At 40.2% G+C, this 26,516-nt stretch overlaps 1 protein-coding gene across 1 annotated transcript in view; it reads left to right on the forward strand.

The window, feature by feature from the left end:
• The window catches only part of LOC309504502 (uncharacterized protein), a 282,483-nt gene that overhangs the window by 13,307 nt on the left and 242,660 nt on the right, over window positions 1–26,516 (forward strand). Inside the window, exons 3-9 of the mRNA XM_082177647.1 lie at window positions 8,701–8,805; window positions 9,406–9,510; window positions 10,110–10,214; window positions 10,610–10,694; window positions 10,996–11,191; window positions 11,286–13,116; window positions 14,139–14,309. Of these exons, the coding sequence (XP_082033773.1) occupies window positions 8,701–8,805; window positions 9,406–9,510; window positions 10,110–10,214; window positions 10,610–10,694; window positions 10,996–11,191; window positions 11,286–13,116; window positions 14,139–14,309 (2,598 nt within the window). The remainder of the gene's footprint in view (window positions 1–8,700; window positions 8,806–9,405; window positions 9,511–10,109; window positions 10,215–10,609; window positions 10,695–10,995; window positions 11,192–11,285; window positions 13,117–14,138; window positions 14,310–26,516) is intronic.

Below are 26,516 nucleotides of genomic sequence, written 5' to 3' on the forward strand. Positions count from 1 at the left end.
ATGAATGATGATCTGCTTTTATGTCATTTTTCCTTTTTATTCAAAATATTCACACATTTGTTAGATATGGCATGAAATATCTGATATTCCGATTGTCAAATATATGCAAGTGGAAGTGTTTTGTTGTTTAAACACCTTTATAACGATCGCGTTAGTTGAGCTGTATGCGCTGCCATCTTAGTTTGTGCCGCAGACGCAGTTCAGAGAATCGGATCTGTTGGATTTACAACACGTGAATTCATCCACTTCTCCCGAAATACATCAAAGTAAGTGGCTGGTGAACTGGGAGAAGAATAGAGTAAACTTTAAAGTTACTTACACAATGTATATCTGATATGAATAAAACGTGTCTAATTATAATGGAAAGGATTATTGCCTCTTCCTTTAACATGCAGTGTGTATTTTACAAACTCTAAATGTATTGTTTTTTTAGTACTTATATGTCTGAAACCTAAAATAAACATTATGTGGTTGAAAACACTGAAAAGTTGTGATATGACAGCTGAGCGCGCCTGTCTCTGGCTCAGCGCCAGCCAACGCGCGAAAGTACATTTGAATTTAGCAGTTGATCACGTCATGCACTGACTGTTCTGATCACACCGATGCGATCGTACGTGCGAAAGGGTTAAGAATGTTTGTCATGTTTTTCCTCCTACAGAAATTATATTAAAACAAAAAATATTTTTTCCATTTTCATATTTTTTAAAAAGCTCCAGGGAGCCACTAGGGCGGCGCTTAAGAGCCGCATGTGGCTCTAGAGCCGCGGGTTGCCGACCCCCGAGCTAGCATTACATTATATGATTGCACTATCATTCTTTCAAGTGCTTTTAAATCATTCAATTGCGATAAGACACAAACAAGAGCTCACTGGTTCACTCTCTGTGAATCTCCTGTCTGTATGACATTATATGAGAACTGAACTGAGCTGGACGATGACATCACTGTTTTCTCCAGAGCGGCTATATGTATAAATTAACTAAATTAATAACTTCTTTACAACAAAATTAACCATCTCTGAACTTACTTAAACTGGACTATGACACTATTTTCTTCATGATCTGCTGTACAGCAGAAACAAACTTTGTTGCTGTATTTTATCACTGTAAAGCTGCTTTGAAACAATCTGTATTGTAAAAAGCACTATATAAATAAAGGTGACTTGACTTGACTTGACTTGACACATGACTAACATGCACAGAAAGCTTCTTCAGACAGCGCTCCGGCTGCATTGAGTTCTCTTTCCTACTTGAACAACTGAGTGGCAACAACCTTTTCCATGATTTTTGAGACATACTGTAGATTGGAGATTGGGCGATAATTAGCGAGGTCAGTTGGGTCCAGATATGTTTTTTAAGGATAGGAGTAACCGCAGCCGTCTTTAGTGAAACTGGAACAGAGGCAGATATAAGGGACATATTTACAAGATGTGAGATAGGAGCAGAAATGATTGTTGGTGCGGGATCTGACAGGCATGAAGAAGAATTGGATTTCTGTTTCATTTCAGAAATGATACAGCGGTCGGTTCATCACCTAAAGTCCCACATAAAGCATCCAGCTGGCATTATGCACGGATGCCTGGACTAGCTTGTTTACGATGATAAATATTGATTTAGGACTATTTTTTGCACTATTAATGATTTTAGAAAGATAGGAAGAGTGAGCTGTGTTCAAGGCTGTTTTATAATGCTTAATATAGTCCAAAAACACATGAAAATGTACAGTTAGACCGGTTTTCCTAAAGTGGCGTTCAAGTTGTCTGCCTCTTGCTCTCATAGCACGTAGCTCAGCATTAAACCACTGCGAGGATTGGGACAAGGGAACAGACCTAGTCCTAACTGGAGCATGCTCGTCTAAAACATCAGTGATAGCAGAGTGGTACAAATCAAATATCTTAGATGGACAGATGAAATCAAAAACATCAGACAAAGCAATAGGATGCAGCAAACGTATTAGCATTAATACAACTGATCTTACGATAAGAGATGGTTATATTGTCAATACATTTAGTTGGACAAAGTAATATAAAATCAAAAGTAATAAGCTTATGATCAGAGATAGGAGTAACCAGACCACTGATGGAGATATCATTCAAACCAGATGTACAAACTAAGTCAAGTGTGTGTCCATGAGTATGAGTTGGGAAATTAAAGGGGTGGTTTTCTTTGCATGATTGTGTTTATGGGGTGCAATATAACATGTCTTCGTGTTTTTTTGTTTTTTTGAAGTCTTATTTTTCATAAATTTCACCTTTATTGTAAGCCGCTTTCTCCTCTGTCATTTGAACGACCGGTTGACTTCCTGATTCTATGAAACCACTCCCTCAGAAACAGGCAATGGGCTCAGATTGGTTAGTTGGGACGGTGTGTTGTAATTGGCTAAACTGCGTAGTGCATGTTGTCCGGAAACTTCACGCCCATTACCTTTACGGGCGAAAGTTGCATGTGCTCCGGTCAAAGAACATGTCAAATAATGGTGTCAATACTGCCGTATCAGTTTGAGCCAGAATCAGACCCAGAAAGCGGCAATGAAGAGAGTCAAGCAACTTCCGCAAACACGGCTCTTACAAAACGTTTCTGAATGGTAAATTTTTTATTATTATTATTCTATTCTATTCTATTCTAATCTACTATTATTATATAAGAATTTCGATATGCTGTTACTTGAAAATGCTACTGCTGCTTGTTAGCTTTTGAGATAAGGTTTTCTCCTGATTAAACATTTAATATAACTGAATAAATGACTGAGTAATACCGTTTTTTAAAGTTATTGTTTTAACTTCAGCAGCTGAAGTTTGCTGTTGCGATTACATATAATTTTTTGAACTTTATAAACGTTTGTCTTATACATACAAAATAGCATCGAACTAACTGGCTATAAACAAACAGCGCTGGCATTGGTTTACGTTCTTGATCAAATCGAAAAATGACGTCATAAAATATACATGGAAAATACATTTACAAAATTAGTACATAATTACAAATTCAGGTCCAAAATGTTTGTACGCGTTTGTACGTGTAAGTGGCTACTAAAGCCAGCGCTGGCATTTGTTTACGTCCTTGATAAAACTAAAACATTACGTCTGAAATTATACATGCAAACATTATTAAGTCTTACTTACAGGTTGTGGCCCAACAACTGCTGCCTCTGGTTTTAAAGTTGGAACTGCTTCATGTTTTAGTAACAGTTTCTTGTTGAATCCAGTGTTGTGCCAAATTTCGACCCCCGCCAAATTATTACCCCCCTAGTATTGGTAGGTTTAGGATTAGGGGTGGGGTTAGAATTAGGCAATCAGGTACTGACCCCTCCTTGAACTGCCACCTTAACGTGGTGGAGGGGTTTGAGTACCCGAATGACCCTAGGAGCTATGTTGTCCGGGGCTATATGCCCCTGGTAGGGTCTCCCAAGGCAAACAGGTCCTAGGTGACGGGTCAGACTAAGAGTGGTTCAAAAGCCCTTTATGAGAAAAATTATATCGAGGACCGTGACGTCGCCCGGTATGGCGCAGCCGGGGCCCCACCCTGGAGCCAGGCCTGGGGTTGGGGCTCGTATGCGAGCGCCTGGTGGCCGGGCCTCTTCCCACGGGGTCCGGCCGGGCTCAGCCCGAAGGAGCGACGTGGGGCCACCTTCCCGTGGGCTCACCACCTGCAGGAGGGACCGTAAGGGGCCGGTGCTGAAAGGATCGGGCGGCAGTCGAGGGCAGGGACCTCGGCAACCTGATCCCTGGACATGGAAGCTAGCTCTAGGGACGTGGAACGTCACCTCGCTGGCGGGGAAGGAGCCTGAGATTGTGCGTGAGGTTGAGAGGTTCCGACTAGAGATAGTTGGGATCACCTCTACGCACGGCTTGGGCTCTGGAACCACACTCTTCGAGAGAGGATGGACTCTTCACTACTCTGGAGTTGCCCATGGTGAGAGGCGGCGGGCTGGTGTGGGTTTGCTTATAGCCCCCCAACTCAGCCGCCATGTGTTGGAATTCACCCCGGTGAACGAGAGGGTCGTTTCCCTGCGCCTACGGGTCGGGGATAGGTCTCTCACTGTCGTGTGTGCCTACGGGCCAAACGGCAGTGTAGAGTACCCGGCCTTCTTGGGGTCTCTGGGAGGGGTGCTGGAAAGTGCTCCAACTGGGGACTCCGTCGTTCTACTGGGGGACTTCAATGCCCACGTGGGCAACGACAGTGACACCTGGAGGGGCGTGATTGGGAGGAACGGCCCCCCTGATCTGAACCCGAGTGGTGTTCAGTTATTGGACTTCTGTGCTAGTTACAGTTTGTCCATAACGAACACCATGTTCAAGCATAAGGGTGTCCATCAGTGCACGTGGCACCAGGACTCTCTAGGCCGTAGGTCGATGATCGACTTTGTGGTCGTTTCATCTGACCTGCGGCCGTATGTCTTGGACACTCGGGTAAAGAGAGGGGCGGAGCTGTCAACTGATCACCACCTGGTGGTGAGTTGGATCCGATGGCGGGGGAGGAAGCTGGACAGACTCGGCAGACCCAAGCGTACTGTGAGGGTCTGCTGGGAACGTTTGGCCGAGTCTCCTGTCAGAGAGATCTTCAACTCCCACCTCCGGCGGAGCTTCGACCAGATCCCGAGGGAGGCTGGAGATATTGAGTCCGAGTGGACCACGTTCTCCACCTCCATTGTCGAAGCGGCCGCTCGGAGCTGTGGCCGTAAGGTCTCTGGTGCCTGTCGAGGCGGCAATCCCCGAACCCGGTGGTGGACACCGGAAGTAAGGGATGCCGTCAAGCTGAAGAAGGAGTCCTATCGGGCCTGGTTGGCTTGCGGGACTCCTGAGGCAGCTGACGGGTACCGGCAGGCCAAGCGAACTGCAGCCCGGGTGGTTGTGGAGGCAAAAACTCGGGCCTGGGAGGAGTTCGGTGAGGCCATGGAGAAGGACTATCGGCTGGCCTCGAAGAGATTCTGGCAAACCGTCCGGCGCCTCAGGAGAGGGAAGCAGTGCCCTACCAACGCTGTTTACAGTAGAGGTGGGGAGCTGTTGACCTCAACTGGGGATGTCGTTGGACGGTGGAAGGAATACTTCGAGGATCTCCTCAATCCCGCCGTCACGTCTTCCATTGAGGAAGCAGAGGCTGAGGGCTCAGAGGTGGACTCGTCCATCACCCAGGCTGAAGTCACCGAGGTAGTCAAGAAACTCCTCGGTGGCAAGGCACCGGGGGTGGATGAGATCCGCCCTGAGTACCTCAAGTCTCTGGATGTTGTGGGGCTGTCTTGGCTGACACGTCTCTGCAGCATCGCGTGGCGGTCGGGGACAGTGCCTCTGGGATGGCAGACCGGGGTGGTGGTCCCTCTTTTTAAGAAGGGGGACCGGAGGGTGTGTTCCAACTATAGGGGGATCACATTTCTCAGCCTCCCTGGGAAAGTCTATGCCAGGGTATTGGAGAGGAGAATACGGCCGATAGTAGAACCTCGGATTCAGGAGGAACAGTGTGGTTTTCGTCCGGGCCGTGGAACACTGGACCAGCTCTATACCCTCTACAGGGTGCTGGAGGGTTCATGGGAGTTTGCCCAACCAGTCCACATGTGCTTTGTGGATTTGGAGAAGGCATTCGACTGTGTCCCTCGCGGCGGCCTGTGGAGGGTGCTCCGGGAGTATGGGGTCCGGGGTCATTTGCTAAGGGCTGTCCGGTCCCTGTACGACCGAAGCAGGAGCTTGGTTCGCATTGCCGGCAGTAAGTCAGACTTCTTCCCGGTGCATGTTGGACTCCGGCAGGGCTGCCCTTTGTCGCCGGTTCTGTTCATAATTTTTATGGACAGAATTTCTAGGCGCAGCCAGGGGCCGGAGGGTGTCAGGTTTGGTGACAACACGATTTCATCTCTGCTCTTTGCGGACGATGTTGTTGTGTTGGCCGCATCAAATCAGGACCTTCAGCATGCACTGGGACGGTTTGCAGCTGAGTGTGAAGCGGCTGGGATGAGAATCAGCACCTCCAAATCCGAGGCCATGGTCCTCAGTCGGAAAAGGGTGGCTTGCTCACTTCAGGTTGGTGGAGAGTTCCTGCCTCAAGTGGAGGAGTTTAAGTATCTTGGGGTTTTGTTCACGAGTGAGGGAAGGATGGAACGGGAGATTGACAGACGGATCGGTGCAGCTTCTGCAGTAATGCGGTCGATGTACCGGTCTGTCGTGGTGAAGAAAGAGCTGAGCCGCAAGGCGAAGCTCTCGATTTACCGGTCAATCTACGTTCCTACTCTCACCTATGGTCATGAGCTTTGGGTCATGACCGAAAGGACAAGATCCCGGATACAGGCGGCCGAAATGAGCTTTCTCCGCAGGGTGGCTGGGCGATCCCTTAGAGATAGGGTGAGAAGCTTGGTCACTCGGGAGGAGCTCAGAGTAGAGCCGCTGCTCCTCCACATCGAGAGGGGTCAGCTGAGGTGGCTCGGGCATCTGTTTCGGATGCCTCCTGGACGCCTTCCCGGGAAGGTGTTCCGGGCGCGTCCCACTGGGAGGAGACCCCGGGGAAGACCTAGGTCACGCTGGAGAGACTATGTCTCCCGGCTGGCCTGGGAACGCCTCGGTGTCCCCCCGGAAGAGCTGGAGAAAGTGTCCGGGGAGAGGGAAGTCTGGGCATCTCTGCTTAGACTGCTGCCCCCGCGACCCGGCCCCGGATAAGCGGAGGAAGATGGATGGATGGGTACTGACTTCAACGAGGGGGGTAATAATTTGGCAGGGGGTTGAAATTCGGCACAACACCGGCATTGAATTCGTGGAGATTCTGGAAGCTGTCTTCCGTAAAATGTGCAGCACAGAGAGCTAAATTACGATTTAAATTTTCAGGAACATAATCAAACATAAATTTTAGCCATTGTTGACGAACTACAGCATCCGTATGAAGCCCGAACACAGAAGACCTGGCAGCTGGGTGAAAATAACACACTTTTGACGGCATGGCTACAGCTCTCCACTATAACTCTTCCTCTTCGACAAAGCCGCAGAAATATGGCCATGCCCCCTTTTTTGCATGGGTTAGTTACGTATAAAACCCGGGAAGTATCTCGTTGTAGTCCCATTCGAGTCGTTTTTGTAGGCATTAAACTTCCTGATTTTTAAAAGACGATATCTCTGCTTACGTTGAACTTTCAGCGCAGCAACTTTGCAGATACTGTTCATGCACCAACAGCAACATTACACACCATTTAAAATGAAAAAAGTGAAATCACAATCAACCACCCCTTTAACATTCTGATAAAGATCAAATCAGTCCAGAACAGTCTTTAATTGAGCACTATTAGAAAAGGGAGTGTCGACGTGAATGTTAAAATCACAGAGCAAGATGACCTTGGATGAAGAAGCACAAGCTAGTGTTAGCAGTTCACTAAGCTCAGAGAAAAAATTGTTTTGCTGTTTGGGTGGTCTATAAATTAGGATGATTGTTAGGGGACAGTTCGAGGAAACCTTCAAAACCATAAATTCAAAAGTCTTTAGTATTATAAAAGTCCAGTTGAGCAAGTGTTATGGAGTTGCAATAGATGAACGCAAGGCCACCCCCTTTATCAGATAAACTTTGACAGCTGATTTTTAAACCTAGTGATTTTATAATGTTTAGCCTAATTATACATTTAAAAGCATAATGGGTTGGAGAGTGGAAATGGCTAATATGAGCCAATAAGCGCTCTTCTGCCACCATCTACTGTTTATATTGTAACTCTTTGTGTGTTTATAACTCTTTCAGTTTAACAAATGGGGACCATCTTTGAAGGATTAATAAATAATGTTTTTTGTCATCATATTCAAAATAATATTTGAAGTGCTGGAATGTCTAATTACAAACACTGTTTCTTATTCAAATGTTCCTATTATCTTCAAGTCTGAATTGCAATCAATAAAACTGATTCATTGGCAAATTAGGTAATTGACAACTGCATTAAAATATAGACACTGCATTTACTTTGGTTTAATGTCAATGAAGGGGTACTTGAGCCTTATTGATGGGGTTGTGGGGGTACTTGAGGCTACAAAGGTTAGGAACCACTGGAACCACTATTTAATTTGTAAGTAGGCTACTAAATAAGGTGTATCAAAGATTCTTTATATATATATCAACCCGTTATGCTGGATAAAATTAGACCAACCTGTGTTCTGTCCTATATTTACCCAACAATTGGGCTAAAAACAACCCAAAATATACACATGCATGTGAAAGGAGAATGCATGCGTGTGAGAGAGTAGAATATATATGTATGTAAAAGGAGAATGTATGTGTGTGAGAGTACAAATACATGCATGTGAAAGGAGAATGTATGCGTGTGAGAGTACAAATACATGGATGTGAAAGGAGAATGTATGTATGTGAGAGTAGAAATGTATGTATATGAAAAGGAGAATGTATGTATGTGAGAGTAGAAATGTATGTATATGAAAAGGAGAATGTATGTATGTGAGAGAGTACAAATATATGTATGTGAAAGGAGAATGTAAGTGTGTGAGAGTCAATTAATGAATTCACTTAAGGCTTGTACGGCCCCTCATAATATATATATATATATATATATATATATATATATATATATATATATATATATATATATACAGTATATATATATATATGTGTTTACTCAACAGATTTAATTAATTTCTGACCAAGAATTTATTTGTGTTAAACTGGGATTAATTAAACATGAAATCTGCAGTATCTCCTGTAGTAAAGTGTTTTATCTTCCTGCTCTTTGTGTCATTAGTGAAAGATCAGGCTCACATGTGTCCAGCTCTGTGTCTGTGAAGAGTGACTGCTCAAAAGGTGAAGGACCAAAATTCAGTGAGAGAAAACCATCAACTAACAAAAGGTATTTCAAGTGTTTCTTATATCTACACATTGACTGTTAGAAAATATTTCAGCAAATATTGATCATGAAACTTTATCATTCAAATATCGTTCCAATTTACAATCAGCAAAAAGATTGAAATTATTTGATTCGAATTTTTGTAATACCCATTAGGGCTCTGCGATATGGCAGAAAAAAAAAGAAAGAAATTCTACATATGGCACATTTAATGTCCAAAAACAAATATTTTAGCAATATGTAGCTATATTGGTTAGTTGTGCTCCTCTTCTATTGAGCTCCGTCTGTTTGGTGCACGGCGGCGCTCGCTCAGTGAAGTCTGAAGTTTAGCAGAGACCCACATGGCTCGTCCACACCTGACAGAAAAATAGACATATTTGCATGACCTTCTAACATTTACAGATGGAGAATATACCTGTGCAATGTAGGTTATTCACTGAGGAAAACACCACATAGCAAACGCATTAAACGGCACATATAACGGCTATCTGATTATATATGATTTTTGCCGAACTCAAGCAGCCCTACATTAAACCATTTCAATTGAGACTGAAGTATTTCCTGTAGTAAAGTGTTTTATCTTCCTGCTCTTTGTGTCATTAGTGAAAGATCAGGCTCACATGTGTCCAGCTCTGTGTCTGTGAAGAGTGACTGCTCAAAAGGTGAAGGACCAAAATTCAGTGAGAGAAAACCATCAACTAACAAAAGGTATTTCAAGTGTTTCTTATTTCTACACATTGACTGTTAGAAAATATTTCAGCAAATATTGATCATGAAACTTTATCATTCAAACATCGTTCCAATTTACAATCAGCAAAAAGATTGAAATTATTTGATTCGAATTTTTGTAATACCCATTAGGGCTCTGCGATATGGCAGAAAAAAAAGAAAGAAATTCTACATATGGCACATTTAATGTCCAAAAACAAATATTTTAGCAATATGTAGCTATATTGGTTAGTTGTGCTCCTCTTCTATTGAGCTCCGTCTGTTTGGTGCACGGCGGCGCTCGCTCAGTGAAGTCTGAAGTTTAGCAGAGACCCACATGGCTCGTCCACACCTGACAGAAAAATAGACATATTTGCATGACCTTCTAACATTTATAGATGGAGAATATACCTGTGCAATGTTGGTTATTCACTGAGGAAAACACCACATAGCAAACGCATTAAACGGCACATATAACGGCTATCTGATTATATATGATTTTTGCCGAACTCAAGCAGCCCTACCTTAAACCATTTCAATTGAGACTGAAGTATTTCCTGTAGTAAAGTGTTTTATCATTCTGCTCTTTGTGTCATTAGTGAAAGATCAGGCTCACATGTGTCCAGCTCTGTGTCTGTGAAGAGTGACTGCTCAAAAGGTGAAGGACCAAAATTCAGTGAGAGAAAACCATCAACTAACAAAAGGTATTTCAAGTGTTTCTTATTGTTAGTCACACATAGACTGTTAGCGAATATTTCAGCAAATATTTATCATAAAACTATGTTCAAATATATTTCCAGTGTACAAACAGCAGTGCTATAAAAACCCAAAGGGGGCATCAGCAAAAAGATTGAAGTTTCTATTTGAATTATAATAAAAAAAATTGTAATATGCATTAATTTTAGTCTGCTTACATAACTACTGCTCAACATATTAAAATACCTATTGCCAATCCAGAATTCACTATATGTTTATACTTAAATAGATCCTATACTTTAACAGCAAAAACTTAAATTGCTAATGTTTTCTTGTTCTCTGCTAAAAATAATAATATAATTTTGCCAGAAAAAATGCAGTGTTTTATTTCATTGGCTAACAGGCTTCAATGTGAGACATTAGACTCAGACGTTCAGACTCACAGGAACAACGAGAGTTTCAAAGACAGTCTCCGAGGGATCTTCCAGGTAGGAAAACACATTTTCATACATGTTTATATTTATAACAAACAAATAGTTTACTGAACTTTGTTTGCAAAAATAATAGAATAGAAATTAAGAACCCTTAAAATAATAATCAAAATTTAAAAAGACAAGTGTTGTTTTTGTACTTTTTGTGTTAAATGGCAGCTGATTAAATGTTTGGTTTTTAACTGTTTTCTTTTAGAAAATATTTGTAATTACTGGATAAATAGTTTTGACCAAATAAGGATGTGGATCTGGTTAAATTGTGTTGTTCTGTCTTTTATTTTACTTGCTTTGTTTGTAGGATATTGAGAGCAAAATAATCATATTTCTGAAGAATGAACTTGAAAAGTTTAAGAAAATATTACAACATGAGAACACACAACACTTTGTGAAGGACTTTAATGAGAATAGATGCAGTATCAAAGAAGCAGCTCTTGATCTCACACTACATTACCTGAGAGAGATGAAGCAAGATGAAGCTGCTGATGCTCTAGAAGGTAAGAGACTCATGATCATCTGTCTGATTGTCTCTTATAAATGTAGGAGAGAAAATGAAGATTAAAACAATCTATTTTCTGTTCCTGTGTTTAGATGAGCTGTTCTTCATTCATCAGCTAAAATGTAGCCTAAAGAAGAAGTATCAATGTGTGTTTGAAGGAATTGCGAAGCATGGTGAATCCACACTTCTGAATAACATCTACACAGATCTCTATATCACTCAGGGTAGCAGTGAACAGGTCAATACTGAACATGAGGTCAGACAGATTGAAGTTGTTTCCAGGCGTCATGAGGCACAAGAGATACAGGTTGAATGCAAACATTTGTTTGAAGCTCCTGAACAAGACGAGGAGATCCGAACTGTACTGACAAAAGGAGTCGCTGGCATCGGGAAATCAGTCTCTGTGCAAAAGTTTGTTCTGGACTGGGCTGAAGGAAAAGAAAATCAAGATATCAGCTTCATATTTCCTCTTCCATTCAGAGAGATGAACTTAAAGGAGAAAGAAATACTAAGTTTGATGGATCTTATAACTCAGTTTTTCCCAGAGACAAAAGGAATGAACCTTACAAGAAGGAATCAATTCAAAGTCCTATTCATCCTGGATGGATTGGACGAATGTCGCCTTCCTCTTAAGTTTGATTGTAATGAGACGTGGCGTGATGTATCGTCACCAGCCTCTCTGGATGTTCTCCTAACGAACCTCATGAAGGGAAATCTGCTTCCTTCTGCTCTCATCTGGATCACCACCAGACCAGCAGCTGCCAGTAAGATTCCTCCTGACTGTATCGACCGGCTGACAGAGATACGAGGATTCAGTGACGCACAGAAGGAAGAGTACTTCAAAAAAAGATTCACTGATCAGAATCAGGCCAACACAATCATAGATCATGTTAAAAAATCAAAGAGTCTCTTTATCATGTGCCACATCCCAGTCTTCTGCTGGATTTCAGCCACGGTTCTCCAGAACATTCTGGAGGAGAAAATAAATAATGATGTGAAAAACACTCAGGCTGATGAGATCTCTAAAACACTGCAGGAATCAAACACTGAAGACACTCCCAAGACTCTGACACAAATGTACACACACTTTCTCCGCTTTCAGATCCAGCAGAGCCGCCGAAAGTATGATGGAGAATACACACCAGATGTTTCCTGGGATAAAGACGCCATCCTTTCACTGGGGAAACTGGCATTTCATCAGCTGGAAAGAAACAACCTGATCTTCTATGACACAGACCTGGAAGCCTGTGGTATTGACGTCTATAAGGCATCAGTGTACTCAGGCATGTGTACCCAGATCTTTAAGGAGGAAACAGGGATCATTCTTGGTACCATGTTCTGCTTTGTTCACTTGAGCATTCAAGAGTTTATTGCAGCCCTTTATGCACATCTGTTTCTGGACATCAACAAGACAAGTGTGTTTGATAATGAGTCTACAGAACAGGAAAACAGAAATGAAACCATGATTGATTTTCTCAAGACTGCAGTGGACAAGGCACTCGAGAGTGACAATGGACACCTGGACCTTTTCCTTCGCTTCCTCCTCGGTCTGTCACTCCAGTCCAATCAACGACTCTTACGAGGTCTGTTAACACAGCAAGACGGCAATGACCAGAGCAACAAGGAAATAGTTCAGTACATCAAGCAGAAATTAGAAGATCATCTTCCTGCAGAGAGATCCATCAATCTGTTCTACTGTCTGAATGAACTGAACGACCAAACTCTGGTGGATGAGATTCAGACTCACCTCAGCAAAGGAAGTCTCTCATCTGGTGACCTTTCACCTGCCCAGTGGTCTGCTTTGGTCTTTGTGTTGTTGACATCAGAGGAAGAGCTGGAAGAGTTTGAGCTTCAGAAATTCAAGAAATCAGACGAGTGTCTCATCAGATTATTGGCAGTCATCAAAGCCTCCAGAAGAGCTCTGTAAGTCACTTAATACGTTATGTCATGTTTTGGTCTAATCCAGGGTATAACAGATTATTTAAAATGCATATATTATCAGTTGTTACTTTATATCTCCCAATAAAATTATATTTTAACTACTAAATTTCATAAGCTATAGTTCTGTAGTTTTAATTGTTTAATTGGCAAAACATATTGCAATGCAATACATAGATGATTGAGAGATACAAATAAACGTTTATCAAAACCCTGTTGAATCATATTTGATACATTTTAACATGTTTTTTCTAAAACAAAAAAAGTTGCTTTAATCTAATAATTGTAACCTTGAAATATTAATAACTTTAAATTAATTCTTAGTTTGAAGTACTCATAGGTTTACTTTAATCAGTAAAGATTTTACAGCAAAAAAGAATAAAAAAGAACCACTGATTTAGAATTAAACTGAAAGGCCTTTTACTTGCTTATCAATCAGAAGACAGAAGGCATGTAGTAGATTTTCAGTAGTTTTTTCAGTAAAGTTTTGATCAAATTAATAATTTAGAGGCCTTAGGCATTCATGTATCAAATACGATACATTTGGCTTTATAGGGTTGAGTTAGCAGAGGATGAAGCACAACAGTATTGCTATCTTACAACACACTGGTTTATAGTTATTTTCACTAACTTTCAGTATGTAGTTCTCTTCAACTTCTTCTATAAAGCACATATGCTCTTACATAACTTCAATGCTGAAATCATTAACCCCCCAGAATCTCCTCTTCAAGACAAATGTAAAACTCATTGTCATTTAAACTATAAATCTTAAAGATATTTTTATCCAAGCATGTCTCATTTAAATTAGCAAATTATTCACTTGATCAAAAATAATATATATAAAATGCTAGTTTTGTCAGTGTGCAGCTCACCCTTCTATTTTATACAATATATATATATATACATACACACTATTTATGTAAAAAATATAAAATAATGGAAATATATATTTAATATTTGTATATAAAAATGTTCCACCTAATTTCGTGATGTTATTTGTCTTGCAGGCTAAATGATTGTGGCTTAACAGACAAAAGCTGTTCGGCTTTGGCTACAATTCTTGGATCAGATACCAATCTGAAAGAGCTGAACATGAACAATAATAATCTGCAGGATTCAGGAGTGAAGCTGCTCTGCACTGGACTGAAGAATATAAAGTGTCAACAGGAGATACTGAGGTAAGTTGTGTTACAGCAGAAGATATTTTTAGATATTCTTTACTTTTAAATATATTTTGGAACTCAGAATAGTTTTTAAAAAAAACAAACATTTTAACGTTTTATTAAGAAAGGGGTCATGAACCACATTGTTTTATTGTTTTATAATGTTTCCTGTGATGCATTTATAATGTTAGTATAATTTTTACATAAAAAATTTTCATCATTTAGAAATAAAATGCATTTTTCCGACTCTTTTGCCCTCTGATTTGAACTCTCACTGCTGTGATTGGCTAACATCTTTGCATATGAAATAAGTATTACAAGTGAAACTCTTGAAAACTTTTAGCACGCTTTTACAATTACAGCTCTCAAGATTAACTAATCGTCTAAAGTGTTGATTTAAGCATTATATTATATCTATGGCATTATATTTATATAGTGGCATGAAAGGTTGCAGTAATGAGCATGTAGCCGATCACAGACATGTTGAGCGTATGAGTGTGATCTCGTCATTGCAAAGAATCCACAGTGAAATGTACTGCATACAAATAAATAATACTCAACTGAGACATTCACATTGTTGAAAATAAATAAAATAACCACATTCGTAGTTGTCACAGATAGCCTGTGACCTAAGACTAAAAGGACTTTTATTTTGAAAGGACTGCTGAAGTGCATGTACACCCATAAACAGTTTACACCAATACATACACACAAACTACATGCCGGCAAAATAACATGGTATACTAGATGTGTGGTTATTTTTCTGTTTAGGTGGTGTAATAGGCCCTCTGCTTAGTTCCATGGTTTCTTTTATTTTGTTGTTGTTTGTTTTGTCTCAGTGCTAAATGTTTTGTTTTGTTTTGTTATATGATTTAACATTCAAAGAAACCACACCAAACTCTTTTACAAATGTTAACAGTTTATTTCCCCTGTAACAAACTAACATATACACATAAAATACTGTTATACTCACATTGTGGGTCACCTCTCTACTGGCAAACCCATGTACAGCGACGACTGCCATTTTAAAGCTCCTAATTGCCCAGTAGGAAGGGCACTTTCATTGTCAGTGACATCACAGGGGGAAATCAGGGAAACTATCATTTCTCAGACATTTTCGTCATCGTGTAAAGCCATATGCTGCGTCCCAATTCACCCAAGTTACACTACGCCATAAAAGTATGTACTCTTTTTGTGAAGAAAAGGTATTTACTTTTGAATGTGTAGCAAAAAAGTAGGCAAGCTTTGGGACATACTACTTCGTCATCTTTATCGGACGAATCTGTCGCGTGCATCCTGTCACGTAAACTGTCCTGTCAATCATCTTGTCACAGTTAAAATCCTCTATTAAATCTAATTTAATTTCCTACCGTTTCGGAAAGAAATGTAGTAGCACGTTCATCGTCCTTCATGGAGACTGTCCTTTGTGTGTTTGCAATTTGAATATAATAATGCATTTAAAAGTTGGTGCGCTTCACCAACGGACGTCGCTCAAATGCCTCTGGGCGCAATTGGATAGACCAATCAGAGCGATCGTCATCGTGTAAAGCCCGCCCCAACGTTTCTGATTGGTGCCGCGATTTCGACGGATTAGAAATGGGCTTGAATGAGCTCTTTGCCAGACTACTTGCAAAGCAAACCTAAATTTGCTGGAAGTTGTCTGGGTTTTCCCAGGCTACGTATTTGCTGGAGGAGCTTTGACAATACCTTGCTTCCCTCTTCCAAACACAACTGACTTCCTCTACCCTACTACCAGTTTAAATCAAAGGGGCTTTAGCGCTCAAGCACCCCCTAGGAGTGAGTACGAATTATTACAAGGGTAACAGCTATCACTGTTACAATGATATTCAGGGTTCCCACACCTTGGTTAACTTCAAATTCAAGGACCTTTCAAGGACTTTCCAGGTCCAATACCCTCAAATTCAAGGACTTAATGTGGGGACACATTTGTTGTGTCCAACAACAAACGATGAGGTACAATGGTAGTTTCATGCGCGCGTGAACGTCATGGCAACGTACAACACAAAGTACCTCATGCGGGAAACACTTAAAGGACAAGTTCGGTATTTTACACTTAAGCCTGGAACACACCAAGCCGACGGTCGGCCGTCGGGCAGTTTCCGTGCGTCGGCCGACTAAATCTTCTCAGTGTGTTCCGCACCGTCGGCTGAAATTGGTCCTCGTCGGCTTTGTAACGGCCGATTCGACATGTTGAATCGGCGTCGGGCCGTCGATGAAAGAGGGAACTCTGATTGGCTGTTCAGCTTAGTGACCGAGTCAGTGCACGAGAATAATAGCAAAATAGCGGGCAAAGTCAAAACGGTACAGATAGAAGGCTGTTCTAATGATATGTCATCTTATCTGAGTGTTCCTTGGCGAATATTTCAATATTAACACGAGAGGAGTGGAATAAAGACAGTGTTTAGCAGGATTGATTTTCAAAACGGTAAGCACGCACTGCTTTGTTTACGGTTTGTGTAACTGCAGCCGGCAGCGCCGGTTTCCCTTTTTGAATGACGAATATAGACGAATATATCTGCAGAAATAGACAGCTGTCTCATTTACACGCAGGCGCAGAACGCGCATTCTAGCTGACAGTCGGCTGTAGTTCTCTCGGTGTGTTCAAGTGCAGCTTTTTACCCCGACGCGAGGCGACAACACAGTCGGCTTTCATCAGCGCTAGTTCGTCTGCGTCGGCTTGGTGTGTTCCAGGCTTTAAAGCCCTGTTTACAGATCGTATCTGATGAAATAGAACGGTTAAGATTAAAATTTGGACACATGCTGCTGTCCCGAGAATTTTAGGTTTATTTCGCTTCCCCTCCCCACCCCCACAATGGTTGTCTATATGCACTGGAAGATTCCGTCCTAAAAACACATTAAACTTTCGTTTACAAAGACGTGAAACTCACAGAGTGGTCAGGGGGTGTTCACTGATATGTTCCATCAAAAATCGCTGAAAAAGATGCATTCCAACAGGTTTTATCGTAGTTTTTGTCCAACTCCATTGACTTAATAGGACGTGCTGTGAGACTGCAGCACCTTTACGGTATTACTCCGCCGCTTCTTCTTCTGCTTCTTCTGTGTATTCAATGAAATGCCCGTGGTTTGCTTGCAATTGGCAAAGGTGCATTATCGCCACCAACTGGGCTGGAGTGTCTATTATTCAAGCTCTCAACGGAAGAATCACGGGTGTGACGCGTTTGGCAAAATAGGTCCACAAAAGCGAAATAAACCTAAAATTCTCGGGACAGGAGCATGTGTCCAAATTTTAATCTTAACCGTTCTATTTCATCAGATACGATCTGTAAACAGGGCTTTAAGTGTAAAATACCGAACTTGTCCTTTAACATAACCAGGGTTTTTCCTGGCTCAAAATGAGGCGGATGTGGTAAAATCCTAATAATGTATTTTAATATTAAGATAATTAAATTAGTATTTTTTGTAGATCATCATATAGCCTAATGTGTTTCCCACATTGTTTTTGTGGGTTGAGCTTGGTACTTTTAGGGGGGTCCGGGGGCATGCCCCCACGTAAGAAAATGTTGTACATTTTAAAGATAAATTCATTAATCTGGTGCACTTTGAGTCACCCGAATCCACTGTTAAAAATAAATAATCCACCCGCAAAACCGCCCATATTCTTTGATTTAGATATCTGCATCTGATCATCACATTACAATTATTCAAATTAGTGTTAAGCATGATAATATGATAACATATCACACTGAAGTAGGCTGATTTAAAATGAACATTTATTTAAAATAAAAGTTCTTCTTTTGGCAAAATTACATAATTCCTTAATAGCCTAAACAGAGGCTTTACTCCCTTCAAACTTAAGTTGTCAATGTTTCATTACATCACTGTTTGAAAACACTAATTTTTTTGTACCTTTTATAAAGGGCATTTTCCCCCTAATTTTATTATGCTCCATCTTTCATTTCAAATTTGATCAATATATTCAATTAAAATAACAAGACACTAGGCTGTTACCAATCAAATTAAATAATTTACATTGAAAAATTATAACTGTATTAAATTAGATTATTTTAAATATTTTTGAATATACAAATATGGAATGTTGATAAGAATGATACTTTATGAAACTAAACCGCCAGTAGGAGGCGGCAGGCGACCGTCTTAATGAGCGAGTCATTGAGTCATTCATTCAAACGATTCGTTCAAACGGCTGATTTATTCAGAATGAGGCAGTTTAAGAATGGGTAATTGAATCTTTGACTCAACCGATTCGTTCAAAACGCTGAATCATTCAGTAATGCAACAAGTGTTGCTAGCAGTGAGATGCGTTACGGTTCTGCTGTGATCTTTGTTTGGAACTATTTTCGCTACTGAAACAGAACAAAAACAGTCTAAAATGTAAGTTAGCCTTCTTAATTTTAACTATTTGTTTATTGAACTGTTATGAAATCAGTCTCGGTTTCAATCTTGATGGCATTCAGGAAAACAGCTCTCTGTCTTGTGTAGCCTAGGCTATATATTGTTTCTTAACTATATTATGTTATAAATAACTGCGCAAGCCTCAACAGCGCAACAATGTTACCGTCAGTACATTAGGTAGGCCTATATTATATTCAACTATAGGCTATCAATCGCCACTTACATTAAATGAAATAAAACAGAATCATCCTCACGTTTTCGGGGATTCCCATAGTTATTTGCTATTGTCGAGAGCGGAGGCGGCACGAAATTTGACGGAGGCAGCCACCTCATAATTCTCTATGCAGGAAAAACCCTGATAACGTAACGCGTAAATGCGCTTAACTAGTGTAAATCAAGCAAGCTAGTATGCATAGGCCATGGAGTGTTGGCGGAATAACACATTAGGGGACCGGAGTGAATATGGAATTTTTTCCAGGAAACTTATTGCACAAAATAAATTCAAGCACTTTCAAGGACCTGTCTCTATGTATGTTTATTTTCAAAAACTTTCAAGGGCCTTGAAAACATTTTTTCAGATTCACAAACTTTCAAGGATTTCAAGGACCCGTGGGAACCCTGGATATTAAACTAAAAGCAAACAAAAATAACCCAGCCTTCTCTCCTTTTTCCTTCTCTCTCTCTCTCTAGATGTGGGAGTGAGTGGGCGGAGTTAGCGCGCATGAGTGGAAGAGAATGATATTGAATTAATTAATTTTTCTTTTTCTATCTTTTGCGGTTTGTTTGTGTAAATCTTTTGTTTGGCAAGCATATTGTTGAGCAAGTAGAGACACTGACAGTCTCTCCTGAAATCAGACAGAACTCCTGATAATCGAGCCGTCGTCTGATGAAATCAAATACACATAAGATAAAGACAATATCTGTGCTGTGATTTCGGCTATACTTGCATGTAAAATTAGAGAAGCAACATAATATCTGTGTTTAACTGAATTAAAGCGCTGCTCCTCTCTGCCGAGAGAGAGAGAGAGAGAGAAAGAGAGAGAAAGAGAGAGAGAAAGAGAGAGGTGCGTGCACGTGCTGGGAGAGCAGTACCGATGATTCTCAGAAACTAAATAAGGTTTGGGTGCTTTTTTAAAAAAATTTTAAATAAAAATCGCTAAAGGGGTCTGCAATGTCATTAGTTGGCAACACTGTATATCTCCTTTTCTCCAACTAGGGGTTGGGCCACAGGTCAAACAGAAAATATGCGCTGTGTTAATCGCGCGTTAAAAAAATTTGTGCCGTTAATATGATTTTGCGTTAACGCGTTAACTTTGACAGCACTAGTTTATTTAGAAGACAGACACACATGATTCTAAAAAATGAAAATGAGGAGCTAAATAAAGCCATGAAATTTAAGGTGGACAACTATGATTATGTGATCTATGCAACTTCAGAAAGTATGAAGTGCTTTGGCTGTGGACAGGAAGGACATAGAATTCGTCCTTGTCCTGAGAAGGAAGATCCAGTAGTGCCTCTGAATGAGAATAGAAATAAGGAGCAGACAAATGTAGGTAGAAACGAGGAACAGAGACCGTCAGAAACTGGTGAAGGATCACGTGTTGACACAGGAAAAAGAGATGGAAATAATAATGAAGAACTTAGCAAGGAAGATTTGGAAGATGTTGTGAATGAAGTTAGAAAAACAAGTACTATGGAAGAGTGTGAGGTAACTGATTCTAACTTGGTCGCAATAGAAGGTGAGGAAGACATGGAAATGATAGAGGATAAAAGTGTTTTTTAAATGCCTGCAATAAAACAGAAATTGAAGAAAAAAGGCCATGGGAAAAGAGCTAGGAAAGTGACTGAAGATGAAATGTCAGGAAAAGGTGTTGAAAATCCTGGGATTCAGATGGAATCATATATGAGCAATATTGATGAGTCTGACCCAGAAAGTGGAAGTGAATCTTCAGGGTCTGTAAATTCAGTCTCACAAAAAAGATCTGTTAGAAGTGCTTATACACTTGAGAAAATAAGACAATTCCTACAAACAACTAAGGGAATGAAAGGAGTGAGAGTGGAAGATTATTTTCCAGATTGAGAATTGTTTATTAATTCAGCTAGAATGTCAATGAAAGAGAAATATGCAAATCGCTTTACTGATCAAGGAATTTACTAATTGAAAAAATTGTGCAAAAGATAATAATAAAATAATAAAAAAGTAATGATGGAAAATGAATGATGATTTTGAAACAGAATGATTTCTTTATTTTTCTTGTGTAGTATTTGTTGTTGTTTTGCCCATTTTTGTTCTTTATTCATTCACTTATGAGAACGCTAAGATTGGGCACACTTAATATAAATGGTGCACGAGAAAGTGGGAAAAGAAAAATGCTTTTGGAACTAAGACAAAAAAAATATTATGTGATGTTGGTTCAAGAAATCCAGTGATGTTAAAAATGAGAGCGATTAGAAAATGGATTGGGATGAAGAAGTTATTTTAATTCATAAATTAATCTAGTGGTGGTGTAGTTGTTCTTTTTCACCTTTAAGCCTTTATCATATGAGGTTGAACACATTGTTGAAGGGCAATTATTGAAAGTCAGAGCAAAATTTGAAAAGTTTGTAAACATTTATGGTCCTGTACTTGGTCCTGAGGGGGTTATTTAATAAAGAAATTGAATGATGCTCTTTCTAGTTTTAAACAAGAAGACTATATGTTTATGGGAGATTTGAATTGCACAGAAAATGACAAAGTAGATAGGAATCATAAATAGCCATATATTGCATCTCAGCATGAAACATTGAAACTCATTGCTGAACTTGATCTCTATGATATTTGGAGAATTTTGCATAAAATATACATGGGCATAAGAGAATTGTATTACTTTGGCTAGACTGGATAGATTTTTTTTGTTTTAAACATTTTATTGTTATAAAGTGTGTGTATAAAATGTGTGATTTTACCTGTAAGTTTTTGTGACCACTGTTTAGTTGACCGTCACATTTATATAGCGAATATAAAACCTAAAAGTGCTTATTGACACTTTAATGTCTCGTTGCAAAATACGTTTTTTATTGAGACGTTTATGTGGCGCGCTAGGGCGCGGCAAAAGGAGAATAATTTAAAGGGTTTTTCTTATAATACTTTCTGCAACAAACCAGCAATACTGTTGGTATTAACCCCAATTAAATAAAAGTAGCCGACTACTAGTGATGTTACATATGACACTGAAGCATCGATGCGCGTATCACACAAGCGAAACAATTTCTAGTGAAGCCCCGTATCGGAGTGTGTATTGGTTTACTAGAGTCACGTGATCGATGACAAACGAAGCCTCACTTTCTCTCCAGTCACGTGCGCGTTTCGCTTTGGGTGTCAGAAGGCTCGAACTCCAGATCGTATTTAACGAGTCGTTGCCTCAGTCTGGTTGATGTGTTTGTGAGGAGAGTGCTGTAGCCTACTTTGAAAGTTAAACAATATATTACATTTAAATAAGCAAAATTTATTTTTCGCTACTTAGGCTATTATTTTTTGTTGTTGTGTCTTTTTGTTTTTGTAAAATCTTTGTACTTTTTGGTGATTTTAGGTAATTTGGTGTTGGTATTGGGGTTTAGGGTGGGATTAGGGGAGAGGGGTGTTGGTGTTTGGTGAAGGGTTTGTATTTAGAGCAATGGCAACATCCAAAAATATAACAATAATTAAAAACTTTATCAACCTTCTGTCATTCCTACAGTTGATTAAGCACTATCAGTAACAAGTGTCCTAAGCACATTTAATAACAGATGATCCTATCAGACAATGTCCTTATTCATTTTTTGTGTGTGTGTGTGTGTGTGTGTGTGTGTGTGTGTGGAGAGAGAGAAATATATATAGAGCCTACATTAGATTATTGAATCATATAAGCTCATTTTATATTTTAATTGTCACACTTTAATGGGTAAAATAATTTATTTAATGAACAAATCAAACACAAACATGTACGCTTTTTATTTGTACACATAACATTGAAACTATGGAGTGTGTTGTGGTTGCTTCATCTGCCAGAGCTTCTAACACAGGCTTCTGGCTGCTTTATTTTAAATAAGCACCAGATGGCGCTGCTCTCGGCGCTGTTCTCGACACTCTCGAAGCTTTGAATCTTTTCCCGGAACAGTCAGGGGAAAGCCTCAGTGATTCATGAGGCTTCATTTCCCCATCCCTACCGACTACGCCACCTAGGTTGTTTTAATGGAACCCAGGACCCAAGTTCACCCAAAGCAATTACTCACTGAGGGCTGGACAGTATTGACACTCAACCAGCTGACTAAACTACAAAAATATTTTATTAGCATAAAATCAGAATGATCTAAATGTAAATATAAAAGCCATCAAAAAGGAATGCAGTCCTTAGCGCAGTCTGGTATGATGTCCTTAATCAACGAATGAATGTCCTGGGCTGGTCCCACCGCACGTAGGTCTCCACAGCTCCAAACAGTAGCGTACTAGAAAGAAATAAGAAACAACTACCAGTATCTCCAGTCCAAAGCAAATAAAAACGAATTACCACTCTCACTTGTGCACGCAAATACCCACACTATGCAATACACACTGCAACCCAAATAAATCACACCACCGCAAAAGGAAAACAAGAGCTATGGATAGCAAGTTATACTGGCAATTAGTTCCTAGTCTATTATGAATTAGATGCAAAATGGTCACAACAATATCCATAAAACGATCTTCAACTGGGGTTGTACTCGCTATATGACCGGGTAGCAATTCCCACTACCCAGTCTAGTCAATTTCCAGCGTTGTGCAAACCTCCGTCGCCGTCTCACTCGTCTCCAAACAGCAACCGCTGATACACTCGTCTCCACAGCTGTGCAACGTGATTACTCTGCTAGCCTCCGTTGTGCTCACCAATCGCTGTTGCCTCGTCTCCGAACGATCGCTGACTCACTCGTCTCCAAACAGCTGCGCCCGTGATTGCTCTGCGTCGCTGTCGTCACAATACTTCGACTCATTCGTTCCCGCACAGCCGTAAAATGTTCGGTTATCGCTGCTCGATGTTCCTTCTCAGACGCCAGCACCTGTTTACAACACTCAACCGGATGTCGACTTGCACGTAAATGACGCAGTCCAAACGACACACCCCTTCTCAGTCTCTCAAGCACGCGGTCTTAAAGGGTTAGTTCACCCAAAAATGAAAATTATGTCATTAATGACTCACCCTCATGTCGTTCCAAGCCCGTAAGACCTCCGTTCATCTTCGCAACACAGTTTTAAGGCAGGAATACACTGTGCGATGTCTGTGCGATTTCAGCAAGGAACCTACTCACACTGAACGAGTAGATCGCATGCGATGTAAAGCCAAAGCTCAGGATTTATGTGCTCACACTGTACGGTCCGAACGTCGACGGTCGAGCTGCGACTTGACTGCTCACACTATACGTGTGAAATATGCGCGAATCAGCGCGATAAATCCCCGTGCCGGGTTGCGCCTATGGACGATATCATGTAGCCTATCCAGAGATATTGTCAAAACAAGCATCAGCTATCAATATCAAGAAGATTTAGCATTTCCAATTTATATATTCAATTATTAGTAGGCTAGTATTATTGTATTATTATTATTATTAGGGAAGGCCTAGGCTACTTTTATTATTAAAGTGATAGGCTATTATAATTAAATTGCCACGCAACAATTTCATAGCGCATCACCGCATAACCAACGCGCTGTCGAGGATAATAAAATATTACATAGAAGCTTACTTCTCCTCATTAAAAATTGTCTAAAACATTTAGGTCGATTACAATGAATTATATACATATAATTAATTATTAACAGTCTATAATATGTCCGAACACTGCAATAATTCATCAATGAAAATTAAAAACAGCTTTATTTCAAAAAAATGTTTTAACAATAAAAGAGGCAAAGTGTACATCGTAGGTGGCTTGGAAGAAGTGGGTAATGGTTAATCCATTTTGCAACACGAACTGGAGGTAAGCAACAGTAATTTGTAGCTTTGAACTACAGAACTTAAAGATCTCCTTCTTTTTTTTCTTTTTTTTTTGGCTGCAGATGAAACTTTTTTCGCGCAGGCGCAGTGAGGGGAAAAACACTGAGTTTAGGGCAATCGGTTCGTAGCTCTGCTTCAACTGTGCGATATAGTCACGAGGAGCGACCAAAATTTCTAACATGCCAGAAATTCATCCGACCATCCGATTGCCAGTCGTGAGAGGTTAATCGCCTCTCGTTTCCCCCTGTACACTGCACGAACACTGCACGACAAACGACGCACGACAAAGCTGAAAATCGGCCCGACCCGAAAAAGAGTCGCACGAGTCAGAATTCGCTCAAAATCGGACGAAAATCGCACAGTGTATGCCCGCCTTAAGATATTTTAGATTTAGTCTGAGAGCTTTCTGTCCCTCCATTGAAAATGTACGGTATACTGTTCATGTCCAGAAAGGCAATAAAGACATCATCAAAGTAGTCCATGTGACATCATTGGCTCAATCTTAAGTTTATCAAGCGACGAAAATACTTTTTGTGTGCAAAAAGTAAACAAAAATAACGACTTTATTCCACTATTCATTTCCTTCTCTCTGGGCCTCAAGTGAGTTCACGTAGTGTAATTGCTAAACTTGTCGCTTGATAAACTTAAGATTGAGCCACTGATGTCACATGGACTACTTTGATGATGTCTTTATTGCCTTTCTGGACCAGTATTTTTGCATTGTGGGATGAGAAACTAGGGAAAAACCATTTCACTACATTGTATATGTATATGTACAGTTGGTATGGTACTCAACCAGAATAATAATTTTACTGTTTTCCAGTTGTTTCTATGAATTGCAGTGATCCATTTGCTTCTCTGTTCTGTAGCTTTCGGTAGTCTGTAAAAATATACCTCAGATTTCTTGTCAAATCTAGTTGTACAGTCAATCACAAAGCTTTTTCCCCGTTTAGATGTGTTTTTCGCGGCATTCGTGCTGAAAACAAATGCTGCCGCTCAGTCTTTTTGCCACTTAGTGGGCGTAACCGCAGTCACTCCGGCCGACAGTGACATCACGCGCATATCCTCTAGTCTATAGGGTCATGGTACTTGTCACGAATAATCTGCCTGCATCTACGTTATGACATAAATGAAGGTTCTAGATTCCCCAGAATCTGTTGTTGAAGAGCTACAAAGAAAGTTAATTGACTTTTTCTGGGATGGACAGCATTGGAAAAAAATCTGCTGTACATAACAGACTTCAAGCAGCACAAATATGCAGAACCGTGCTGGGCTGATACAGCGTGTGCGTGTTGAGAAAAATAAATGTCTTCAAGTATGATGTGCAATTGTTTCTGAGTAAACTGGCTAACATGGACTTGAGGGATGTTTCCCCATTCTACAAAGCGGTTTTGAGAGTATGAACTTCAGTTTTTAAGGTTAAGAGGGTTCTCTCAAATATTGGACTTTAAACAGAGAATTAACCTCTCTTTAATAACCTGCTGATACCAGCACAGGCACTGGAGCCCAGGAGCATACATAGAATTATTATTTTGTTAATATATTTGTTCTTATTATTAGCACAAATAAATACAAAACTTTTCAGATCTGTCATGAAATGTATTTATTCGTCAATTGATGTGACTGTTATTTTCCCTTCACTTTGTAGGTACAAAAGTTTGTTGCTAAGAAAGTTGTAAAGGTCTTGATTTTTCTTCTCCTTTTTGATTTTTTCGATCTCTAACTGCAGTTTTGTCTTTTGTAGCTGTAGAACCTCTCTCTGCAGTTCCAGCACTTCTTCTCTTGTAGTGACTGGAGAGAGTATTTACGTCTTTCTGCGATTCACAAGTGTTCTGGAGAAAT

Source organism: Leuciscus leuciscus (genome assembly GCF_965113295.1).
Source record: "Leuciscus leuciscus genome assembly, chromosome: 8".
NCBI lineage: Eukaryota > Metazoa > Chordata > Actinopteri > Cypriniformes > Leuciscidae > Leuciscus > Leuciscus leuciscus.